Source organism: Eulemur rufifrons, chromosome 30 (genome assembly GCF_041146395.1).
Source record: "Eulemur rufifrons isolate Redbay chromosome 30, OSU_ERuf_1, whole genome shotgun sequence".
NCBI classification, from domain to species: Eukaryota; Metazoa; Chordata; class Mammalia; order Primates; family Lemuridae; genus Eulemur; species Eulemur rufifrons.
Genome location: NC_091012.1, coordinates 35883578 through 35895617, shown reverse-complemented (window position 1 = coordinate 35895617; position 12040 = coordinate 35883578). Strand labels below are relative to the sequence as shown.

At 47.8% G+C, this 12040-nt stretch overlaps 1 protein-coding gene across 2 annotated transcripts; it reads left to right on the top strand.

Moving 5' to 3' along the window:
- Positions 1-227: 227 nt before the first annotated feature.
- On the top strand, positions 228-11748 carry ZIC3 (Zic family member 3). Of its 2 annotated transcripts, none has more exons than XM_069463772.1 (3): positions 228-1839; positions 2976-3139; positions 11180-11748. In XM_069463772.1, exons 1-3 carry the CDS (start codon positions 786-788, stop codon positions 11327-11329), a joined length of 1368 nt encoding a protein of 455 aa, XP_069319873.1. In that variant the 5' UTR covers positions 228-785; the 3' UTR covers positions 11330-11748. The 2 variants fall into 2 exon arrangements, with proteins under 2 accessions (XP_069319873.1, XP_069319872.1); XM_069463771.1 differs by lacking the exon at positions 11180-11748 and adding an exon at positions 3976-6207.
- The last annotated feature ends 292 nt before the right edge of the window (positions 11749-12040 follow it).

Sequence of the window (12040 nt, the reverse complement as noted above, 5' to 3'; positions counted from 1 at the left end):
GCCTGGCCGCCGCCGCCTCACCTGCCAGGCGCCCGCTGCTGCCCAATCAGCGGCGGTCGCTCGGCCGCGGCTGCCATGTTCCCCGCTCCGCGCTGCCAATCAGTGTGGTGGCGGCCAATGGGCGGCCGGGCCGGGGGTCAGGTGACTACGGGCCAGCTGGCTCCCCATTGGCGCGCGCCGCGCGGCCTCCCGCTCGGTTTATGTGCGAGGAGTGAGTGATTGACTTTATCAGTCCAAGGACATTACTCTGGAGGCGAAGAAGCTGGAATTTGCGCGGCGAGCGGCGAGGACCGAGCCTGCCTACTGCCCGCTGTCCGCCCGCCGGCCGCTAGCCTGTTCCACCACTTGGCGCAGCCCAGCCGGGAGGACGGTACCCAGGGAGCCTCCTGGCCCCGCGGTTCCGTGCTCTCGGGGAGAGGAGGGGTGCCCGGGACTGGATTGGCAAACTCCGCCCTCCACTTATTATTTTGCTTATTTTTCTTTGTGCGCGCCTGTTAGTTTGTTAAACCAGATCTAGTCCCAGAGTCTTTTCTCCTCCCTCCTCCTGCCCCCCTCTCCCCGTCCTATCCCCCTCCCCTCCTCCTTCTTTCCCTCCTCCCTCCTATCCCTCTGCAGGAGATTCTCGCAGCGACGGAAAGTTGCAGTCCCTGGTAGCGCCTTGGGGGTCTCCTAGCAGTGTCCAACCGCCGCCACCCCTCTCCGACTGCGGCACTTCGGAGATCTCCTCCTTCACCCGTACCCTCTCTCACTTCAGCCGGATCGCCTGTGCCCAGAACGCCCCACCCATGACGATGCTCCTGGACGGAGGCCCGCAGTTCCCCGGGCTGGGAGTGGGCAGCTTCGGCGCGCCGCGCCACCACGAGATGCCCAACCGCGAGCCGGCGGGCATGGGGCTGAATCCCTTCGGGGACTCACCCCACGCCGCCGCTGCTGCCGCCGCCGCCTTCAAGCTGAGCCCGGCTGCGGCGCACGATCTGTCTTCGGGCCAGAGCTCGGCGTTCACGCCCCAGGGTTCGGGCTACGCCAACGCCTTGGGCCACCATCACCACCACCATCATCATCATCACCACGCCAGCCAGGTGCCCAGCTACGGCGGCGCTGCCTCTGCCGCCTTCAACTCCACGCGCGACTTTCTGTTCCGTCAGCGCGGCTCCGGGCTTAGCGAGGCGGCCTCGGGTGGCGGGCAGCACGGGCTCTTCGCTGGCTCGGCCAGCAGCCTACACGCTCCAGCTGGCATTCCCGAGCCCCCTGGCTACTTGCTCTTTCCCGGGCTGCATGAGCAGGGCGCCGGGCACCCGTCGCCCACAGGGCACGTGGACAACAACCAGGTCCACCTGGGGCTGCGTGGCGAGCTGTTCGGTCGTGCTGACCCATACCGCCCAGTGGCCAGCCCGCGCACGGACCCCTACGCGGCCGGCGCGCAGTTCCCTAACTACAGCCCCATGAACATGAACATGGGCATGAACGTGGCGGCCCACCACGGGCCCGGCGCCTTCTTCCGTTATATGAGGCAGCCCATTAAGCAGGAGCTGTCGTGCAAGTGGATCGACGAGGCTCAGCTGAGCCGGCCCAAGAAGAGCTGCGACCGGACCTTCAGCACCATGCACGAGCTGGTGACGCATGTCACCATGGAGCATGTGGGGGGCCCAGAGCAGAACAACCACGTCTGCTACTGGGAGGAGTGCCCCCGCGAGGGCAAGTCCTTCAAGGCGAAGTACAAACTGGTCAACCACATCCGAGTGCACACGGGCGAGAAGCCCTTCCCATGCCCCTTCCCGGGCTGCGGGAAGATCTTTGCCCGCTCTGAGAACCTCAAGATCCACAAGAGGACTCACACAGGTAAGAGGGAAGGCAGGCAGGCGCGGGGTTTACCGGCGGCACCCAGCCACGCAGAGGACTTGCAGCACAAGGGAGAGGGGTGGCAGCCAAGGAAAAGAGGGGCGGCGCCCCACCAAGGCCGTTCGAAAAAGAAGCGCTGTCAGTGCCCCTCTTCCCCTAGCCCTCCCCGCCCCGTGGCGCATTTGCCCAGTTCTAACTTCCCTGGCAGACGGCTCTGCGGTCTCAGGAACTAATTGGGACCTTCTCGCGCCCAGGAACAAACTGGCGCCGCCTCTTTTTGTCTCCCTTTCTGGGTTACTATGAAGGGACTCCGAATGTGTAGAGAGCGCATTGCTTACGAGCAACTTAGCTCTCGGCACACATTCGAGGAAGGCAACCATAGAAATGCTAATGAAAACTAACTTTCGGTTACTTCCGCTCTTTTTTACACTTGATTGGCACATCTCCTAATTAAATGACTGATACTTTTGTCAAACTATTTTTATTTGGAGTTCCAGGTTCAATTCAGTCCTCCGAGTGGAAAGCTAAAGTAGAAAAGGCACCACAGTTTCGTGGCTTGTTCAGAACATCTTGTAAAACTGTCTGGAGCCCCTGAATTTATATAGTTTTTTCTTCTCGAACATTTAGTACGACTACCCAGGCTTTTCTGGGCTTAGCAAAACAGCTGCATTTGAAAGAGGCAAATTAAAAGGTACAAAGAAGGAGCTGAACGGGATTGTCCTGTCCCTGGCCCATTGTCCCGCCGGGCTCGGTTACATCGCCGGGGTGGCGGTTACATCGCCAAGGTGGCGGCGGAACGTGGCCGCCCGTTGGGATCCCTGGTCTAGGTGGGGTGGAACCACAACTTAGGGGAAACTTCAGAGGAGCCCGAGGCTTTCGCGTTCTGTGAGAACAAAGGGATGGTCAGGTTCTGGGCCGGCCCTGCCCCACCCGCTCCCTGGACCACTACTCCCAAAACCAGCAGGCTCAACCAATGCTCTTCATTTCTCTCCAGGGAAAAGAGATGCCGCAGCAGCCCCCTGTCGGCGCTCCCTCTCCGGGAAGATCGCCGGGCACTCAATCTTTCGCTGTTTGGCCCTGGGAAGCTCCCAACTCTGACTGTATTTCCCCTCCCTTTGCGTTTTTGCCTTTTGCAGGTGAGAAACCTTTCAAATGTGAATTTGAAGGCTGTGACAGACGCTTTGCCAACAGCAGCGACCGCAAGAAGCACATGCATGTGCACACTTCAGACAAGCCCTATATCTGCAAAGTGTGCGACAAGTCCTACACGCACCCGAGCTCCCTGCGCAAACACATGAAGGTAATTACCTCTTTATTAGCGGTCGGCGGTTTGTAAACACTCGGCCCGACGCCGGGCCGCAGAACGGAAGCGCCCGTGCTGCCAACCCTCTATCCTCCACGTTAAATCCGATTTGCTCCACCAGTGACACCTTGAACCCATTTTGGGGACCCGGAGGGGAGGGGAGGGAGAGAGCAGAATTGGGAGGAGGAGGGAGCGGAGGGAACAATCGGTTGTTTACTTGGAAGCTCTAGCCGAGCTCGCCAGGGTTTGAGGCTGCGGTGGCCGCCTCTTCGCGGCTCAGCCCGCGGTAGGAACCGAGAGTGGCCGCGCCGAACCCGGGGCGGGGGCGGGGGCGGGGGTGGGTGGGTGGTTCATTCCCTCTTCGGCTTCCGATAAAACAATAGGGCCGAGGAGCGCGCGGTCTGATTCCCACACATTTGTCTGGGACTTCACAGCGCTCAGGGCCCCTGTGTCACCCTTCTCTGTACCTGCTTTCCCAAGCCGAAACGGGCTTGGTGAAACCTGGGCCAAGAGTGAGTATTTTATAGGGCCCCACAGTATAATTGCTTACTCCACTCCATCCACGGAGAAAGCATTTTAGAAGGGGCATAACTAAAACGGGATGCTTTATTCCTTTTCCATAATGCCAGGCTTAGGACCGAAACTGGTTTTTGGCGAACATCTCTGGGTTTTCTAGACATCGGTAATAAGGAATTTTTTTTTTTTAAAGTAGCATTTCCCTTTTAAGTGGGTCACTGGGCGGTCTTGCTCTTATAGTGCTCGAAGTCTCTTGTTTTGCTTGCACATTGCCAGTTGGAATTATATTCATTATAATATATACATGTTAATTTTAGGTTCATGAATCTCAAGGGTCAGATTCCTCCCCTGCTGCCAGTTCAGGCTATGAATCTTCCACTCCACCCGCTATAGCTTCTGCAAACAGTAAAGATACCACTAAAACCCCTTCTGCAGTTCAAACTAGCACCAGCCACAACCCTGGACTTCCTCCTAATTTTAACGAATGGTACGTCTGAGGACAAACACAAACACACACCCTGTTAAACCATAGAATGGACCAAATGCTTTCTAAAAAGAAAACTGAGATCAATCAGATGGAAATGGAGTTTTAAGGCAAGAGGCCATATATAGGGCTACATCTTGTTAATTGCAATTGCCCAGGAAGGTTTTGGGCAAGATCCAAAAGTAGCCATGCCCTTTTCTCAGGATTAGAAAATTTGTTTTGGCATTTGAAGGATTTTTTACAAAATCTTTTCACTGCGTTCTCTTCCCCTTCCTCTTGCTCTTTGCACACCCCATTTCTAAACTCCTGCAATTCATTTTAACACTTGTCCTGTTTCTTGAGAGGAAGTTATAGAAGGCTTGGTGGTGGTGGTGATGTTAAACTGATGGAAATTCTTTTTCGCCTTAGTGGTGATTGTTTAAACTCTCACAGTCTTAAACCGTGCCAAAGTCCTGTTATGTCTTGAACTTTTCCTCAAAGCATTACACTTGTGAATGTATTTTTGTCTAAATGGGGTCGAAACTGTTGTTCAGTATTTTTTCAGGCTGAGGATGTGATGTTACTCTACACAGATTGTGACGTTTAGTATACAGTTGCCTTTTGTAATAACTTTTTTTTTGTAAATACATATCCATGGATGCCATATTTATCATTTGTAATTTAATTATTGCTACAAGTGCCGGGAACTGAACAATATTTATGGATAAATGTTTTCTAACAAATTCTGTACAGCTTTTGATTATAACTGCTTTAGCATTAAAAATTTATTGTTTTGAAAGAAGAACACAATTTACAATTTTTGAACCACTGACTCCTTTCTCTTGTTTTGTAACAGCCTTCTACAAAGAGGAGATGTGAGCAAATTAAATCTTGTTTGTTGGTATTTATAACTCAGTCAGATCCCTTTTTTAATTGTTAAATTATTTTTCTATTGCAGTATAAATTCCTTACAGTGTCAGTTTCCATCTGGGAAGACCTTCCTTTCTTTATCTCTATCTCAGATGGTTGTTTAACTGCGAGTTTAAATGTGTTTGTCCTGGATTTTCGGCATGCAAATCAAATATTACTGATCAGTTAGTGGCCATGACATCTCAATCTTGTACTTCAAAGACTGAGAAGCTGGATTTAATCATCCTTGCCCTACATATATAAACATAAGGTAACCTAATGAATTTTATGTCCCTTAGTTATTACCTTACATAAAAATGAAAATTGTGGCAGGATGCATGTCTGTCTGTTCTATCTAGAGATCACCCATATACCTATATATGTTTGTATCTATGACTTATCTAATCTGCCTATCAAATCTATCTAGCTATCTATATATTTTCAAAAGATAGCATATGTCTCAAACAGTGGTGATGAGTAAGGCCAGCTGAGCAGTGCTTACTTATGGTTAAAGTGCTTCTTAAAAGAACCATAGTCCATTCACAATTTTGGAAGGCAAAAGCTGATTTGTTGGCTGTATATAGTTCAATTCATAATTATCACAATTATCCATAACATTTATATAGTGGTGTAATAACTGCAGCAGTTCTGAAATGATACTATGGAAAGAAACATTTGCAAAATATGTATTTTTAAAGTTCATGATTTGTAGGCAAAGATGTTAAGAGCATTGTTTCCATTAAAATCAATAACAATGAAAAATGGTTGTTTGCTTTGTGATAAAATGTTAACAATCCATTTAATCTTCAGTGAAGCAACTCTTTGGACAAACAGTTATTTTATAATGGTTATATGGAAAAGAAACTGATTACGATTTGGGGGGAGGGTTGGAGTGGGTAGAGTATTGAGACCTTTTTTTTTATTAGGATGCTGTTTATTATTGAGAGCCCAATCTCTGCATGAGTAACAGAAAGGTGGAGGAGATAAGGAATTGTAAAGTATTTAGAAATGTAATGAATAGGTTTAAGTATCTCCTTCTCTTTAAGGGGCAATGCTCTAGGTTTTTTGGTGGCAGTCAATTTGGTAATATATATATAATAATTTTTAATTCTAGAATTTTGTTTATTGTTCTTTTTGAAGAAATAAAGTCTTGGCACATCTTATTTATGTTATAACATTTTTGTATTTAGTGCCTGATTTTTTCATGTTCAAATAAATCAACCTAAAATTGAAATGTTTAGAGAACTTCTGATGATTAAAAGAAACTTTGATTCCCTGAATACAGTTGAAGCAATCTATTTTAAGTTATCTACTGATCTTTGTCAACAGACAATTAATTATTGACAGTTTCTAAATGCAAATTGCTTTGGAGGCAATTTTTTATTAGTGGAGAATAATGGGGTCTTTTGCACTTTACTCCACCACTTTCCAAGCCTGAATGCCATAAACAGAGATTGGGATGACTACACATGTGATGAGCAGGTAACCTGGTCATTCTACCACTCCCAACCCAGACATTCCAATCTTGACCTTGACATTGAGGGTGCTGGACCGATTCCTATTTCATGATTTTTCCTTCACCTCAGACCAGAGACCATTTTAAATGTTCCACAGGTTTTCAGAAAGCGCATAATTCCTAAGACTGGTTTTAAATGTATTCCATTAAGTCTAAATAGGTGTTTTTCTTCTGAAATATGCAATGAACTTCCACAATTTACTATTTTCTCCATGAGTTCTCTCCTCCACCCCCAACCTAACCTAACCTTAAATGAAAGTAAAGTGATGCGTTGGGTGCAAGATTCATTCAAAAACTTGTTTCCCCCTGAATTAAATGTATTAAATATCTCCTCAGGAGACAAAGAAGAGCTTGATCTTTTCTTAGTAACTTGAAATTATTCTACAATAAAATTTTACAAGAAAGCGTTGTGTCCTAGGAGGGGAAGATACCAATTAATAAGTGATAACCTATATTAGGAGAATATAAAAGCTTTGCCCCTTTACACGATTCCCTCTAGTTTGAGTGTAGCATTGTTTCTCAAATTTATGTCCTCTGCCCTTTGTCATTTGTGACAAAGACAACTATTCTTTTCCGTAGAAAACTTGACAGATTTTCTAAGGATAATCTGGCTCTGTGTGTGCACATTTACATTCTTAAATTTTCAGTAAATATCCTTAGAGAATAAACACCCCCCCCCAAAAAAAAAAACCAAATCATAAATGCTCAAGCCTGAAGGCCAGGCTAAGCTCTTAGTAATTTACTTGTTATTTTCCTTCTTGCACCTGGTAAGACCTTTCTTAAAAGTCCATTATCTTTTTCAAAATGGGTGTCTTAGCATAAGAAGATTCCCACTGCTAGTTAGGGAAAGGGGAGGTGGCTATTTCCACGCAAGACAGAAGTCTGGCCTTCATCCAGTTTAGAAGGTTAAAACCAGGGTCCAGGCTAAACAGGGCAGTTGGTCTCAGCTACTAAGAAGGTTGGAGAAGAGCAAGCAGGGACTTGAGCTCACAAAGCCTCCCAGGAAAGTTGGTGTGTTCAGGACTTCCTTGCCCCTCCCCCTTCTCCCTTCTCCCCGTCTGTTGTCGCTTTGCCTCTTTGCCCTAGCTCCCTCTGCCCCTTCTAAAAAAAACTTCCCCAAACAAACGACAAAAGTCTAAGGGCCTCTTAACACATAAGTTTCTTAAAGAATAGACACCAGCGGGTCCATCCCCTGAAGAGTGGGTTCTGGCACCAACGCTGATTTTCTCTCACAGGCGTCTGGACCTCGAGTCCCAAATCTCCAGTAGAGTTTTGGCCAGGGGCGAGGCCAGGCGTTTCGGAAGTTGGGGCTCCTTCCCGGCTGTCCTCAGGCCCCTCGTCGGGGAGCCCAGGGTCCCTATCCGCACACCAAGTTCTTGCACGTCCCGGTCGAGGCTCGGGCGGGGGGAGGGGACCTCATTTCCTAGGGTCAATTCTCTCGCGGTCTCTGCCCGCTGACCCTTTGACCTCCACCTACAGGGCCCTTGGCGGCCGTAAGCCGGCGGTCGCCCGGGCTCCGAGGACGCTTCGCGCCCCATCGCCTCCCGGCCTCATTAGGCCGGCGGGGCTGTAAAGCAGGAATCAGCCGCTGCCTAATCCGGACCTGGGGTCAATACGAGCCCAAACAATGGTGAGCTCCGAAGGCCACTGCGTAGCGCTGGCCGCAAACTTTGTGTTCAATTCATTTTTCTAAAGCGGTGAGGGTGGAGGGGGTGGGGAGGGAGGTACTCCTCCACCCGAAGGCCGCTGGCGGCTCCCGGGGCTCATCAGCGAACGTCCTCTCTTTGGGGCCTCCGGCCTCTTCGCATCGCCTGGGATGGAGGGGGCGACAAGGCCCGGGGCCTGGTTGGCGGCCCACGCGGGGGCCCAAGGGCCGGCCCAAAGGGGGCCGCCCCCGTGCCGGGAACAGACTTTGAAGTGGGTTTTTAGCGCGCACGTGTGAGTGCCGGGCCAGGGCCAGAGCGGGGACCCGCTGGGAGGAAAGAGGAGGCTCCGGCCGGGGCCCCAACCCCTCCCCCACTCCCCGTGGCTCTGGCCTTTTCAAGCCGCGGCCTGGGGGCCCGCAGACCTTTCCCCCACCCCCGTGCCCGCGTCGCACCGCGCGCAGGCGCACAGCCCGCAGCCGTCGAGTCGGATTTTGCAGTGAGGGGTTGGGGGGGTAGAGTTGAAAGCAGCTTTGCAGCGCCGCGGCTTCGACTGAGCCGGCTGGGAGGGGAGGAGAGGGCTGTGGGAAGGGGGGTTAGTTTTGGGGCGGCTCTCGAGTCGTGAACATGGCGGCCGGATGCGAACCCCTGCGGAGCGCAGCAAAGCACAGACTACAGGCTGCGGAACTGTTGTGTGGTTTAAACTCCCTTGTTATTCCTCAGCTCTGGGCGCCTCGCGGTAGAATGTAGGTCGTGGCAGTTGAACGCAAAATTGTTAAAAAATAGAAGCGAAAAAGTTCTTCCTGGGCATTCTCGTGGGAAGTTGGTGTGTTCTTTTGGGGTTTGGGGTTCCAATGGGACTTGGACATAAACCCCGCCAGAGGCCCCCTCACCCTCCCCGCCCAACTTAAAACACTCCCCCCTGGCTCTCATGGGTGGGGATTGCCAATTCGAGTTATCTTGCATGGGTCAGGATTCCACTGCACCTTCGAGTCCCTAAAAATGTCTGAGAGTGGACACTGGCCAGGACAATGGCAGAGCCTGTGAAGAGGGGAGCATGTGGGCACCATTTCCAAATTAAATGCCCGGGCTTGTCAACAGATGTGTGTCATTGCGAGTTCGAACCCTGCTTGTTGCCCAGGCCTCGTTTTTCTGCATATCTCATTTAAACGTGAGTCTATAAAAATTAGCACTCTCTTAGCTTTTGTGTGTGCAATGTGCAATGACAGCTGGTGGTCTTGCGTTGAGGAAAAGAAAGGCCACAATCCCGAAAACTTTCATTCAGCTTTTGCTTAACTGCCTTAATGCTGGCTTGTGAAAGAACCCCTGGTAGCTCTGGGATCTCGAGCTTGTGTTTTCTTGGCTGAAAAATGCTGCGGATTCTCCTTCAGACATGTCTTTTGTGACAACAAAAAAAAGTGAGATAAAATAGAGTAGTTATTAACCCCCAGATCCTTTAGGAAAATAAGCGGCACGAACTCTTCCAGGTTGCGTCTTCGTGGAGACCAACGGCCAAACGAAAAGGCAGCCCTCTTGGGGTTGCTCAGTGTCAAGCATTTGGGCTCCTGCAAGTGTGGGGCAGTTCCCCTGGGCCACCTTGGGAAGGGCCCCAGGTGGGTGGGCAGGTCATTAGCAAGGCTGGCCCAGATCTGGGGGGCAATCTGCAAAACAGTGCCTTTATCTGCAGAGAACAATTGATGGGGTAGTTTTTCCTCCTTTTCAGTGCACAAAGAAGACGGCTTTGGAGCAAGAATTTGGAATATGCATTTAAGTTGTCGTGCTTTGCATTGGAAACCCCTGGGCAATTAAAATAAGCATGCCCTGTATAGTATTTTCTGTCCTTTTCTTATGTGTGATTCCTGCAAGTCAAAGGGGGCTGGAGCCTCTCCAGCAGTTTGAAAACTTGTTTTGAAATTGCCACCAACCCCCCCCTTTTTTTTTTCCTGTGGGTGAAGTTTCCTTCTCCGGCTCAGCCACTCACCCCTGCCTTCACTGGAATAGTATATTGACATCTTTGAGAGATCAAAGGAGGTAAATGGTGTTTGCTGTATACTTTATTTTTCCATGCTGTAGTTTGAACTCTGAGGTTTGAGCTTTTTCCTGATTAAATCTTTTGGTACCAAAAGTGTAGGAAATCTAAAGTTCATTAACTTGAAAAACTTTAGCCAATGGTTAGATAGTTAAGGGTTTGTCCCTTTAAGAACTACAGAGCCCAGATTGTCTCTTAAATTGACTTTAAAATCAAGCTAAGATGCGTTGGTGAACTGTTTCCCCTGGATACCTGTGGTGTTCTTTGGGTCATTTGATATGGTAAAACTGGTTGATTTTCTTAGGAGTTATGTGAATGGAATTTCTGCAAAACTGGGCAAGTGATAAATTGGTATAGCTCTTATATTAGTTTGAATGACAACTCCAAAGGGCATTGCGTTTCCCACTGAGGTTTGGTTTCTATCATAACTATTGAAATTTACAGCTTGAAAAACACTAAGTGTGCAGGAAATATTTAAAGGGAGGAGTGTTCAGAGCACTTGGACTAATGGTAACTTTTAACACAGGAGCATAAATTCTTTGAATATTAGAGAAACCTGTTTCATAAAATCTGTTGAAACTGAAAAAAATCTATTTATCTAACATTTACAAACCAAGCAATTTTGTATATTTTTAATATGATCACAGTTCAACCTGTTTACAAATATGAATGGAGAGAAGTGCAAGCTTTATAGTAACTATAAAAATAGCTTTCACCAGATGGCAAGTTTATAATGTTTGATCTCTAATAGTGTGTGTCTGTTATCTAATGTGCTTTATTAAAACACAACCTTTGTAAAGGCCATTTGAATTTAAGGTGTTAAAAACAAAAGATTCCATCATGTTTTATCATAAATTAACATTTAAAGCAACGGATCCATGTAACATTTAATGACACTTTTCTAAGAGAAAATGTACCCTGTTTTGACCTACCTGCAGTTCACTTTTTGTTTTTTTGCCAGTGTTGTCCTGCTTGGTATCCGGGACAGTCTCTAATTCCTGACGAAGAACTTGATACTGACGTTGGTATGCAGCAGCCAGCCCTCCATAACACTACCTATCCTAAATGCAGGGTTAATGCCGAACCTACTGTGCAAGAAATGATTTACTGATGAGGTTTCAAAGAAAACCACATCAATTTGGATGTCTGTTACCTTGAAGTGATCATTTTAAGAGTAGTAGCTTCTTCCCTAGGTATAAAAAGACTATTTTCTTCCTTTGGTGTATTTCTGTGTTGAGCAATCATTTGTGAAATGAAAAAGCAAAAAAGTTCCCCCCCCATTTAGGATTTATAAATGGGAATATGGAGGTGAAGACTGTCCTAATTCATAACTCAGTATGCATTATCTCATGAATTGTGTTGACCTTGTTGAAAATCTTTTTCAAATATCTGCATTCCACATGTAGAATTAAAGTATTTAAAACTAGAAACATGAATGCTTGTTTTGTTAATTTCATATGTTTGTGTTCAAGAAGCAATACCCAGGATCCCTACAATTGTTGTTTGACTTAAATAAAACGATTTAAATTATTTTTGTGATTATTGTTTTATTATAGCAACAACTATGGCCCCTAAATAACCTTGATTAACCTGTTGAGTTGGGACAATTTATATTCTATTCACATTTTTAATGGTGTAGCTGGGCTTTCACTGAGCAATAACTTGGGTAAGAAAAAAAAAAAAAAACTCCTGAGCAAACCCCAACCAACTGTTTTGAGCTCACAGTGTTTTCCCAGTGGGGCTCAGGGTCAGGTGCTGGAGAGGTCAGGAGAAGAATTCAGAGTCATGGATTGATTGGGGTGATTAGAAGGAAAAAATGGAA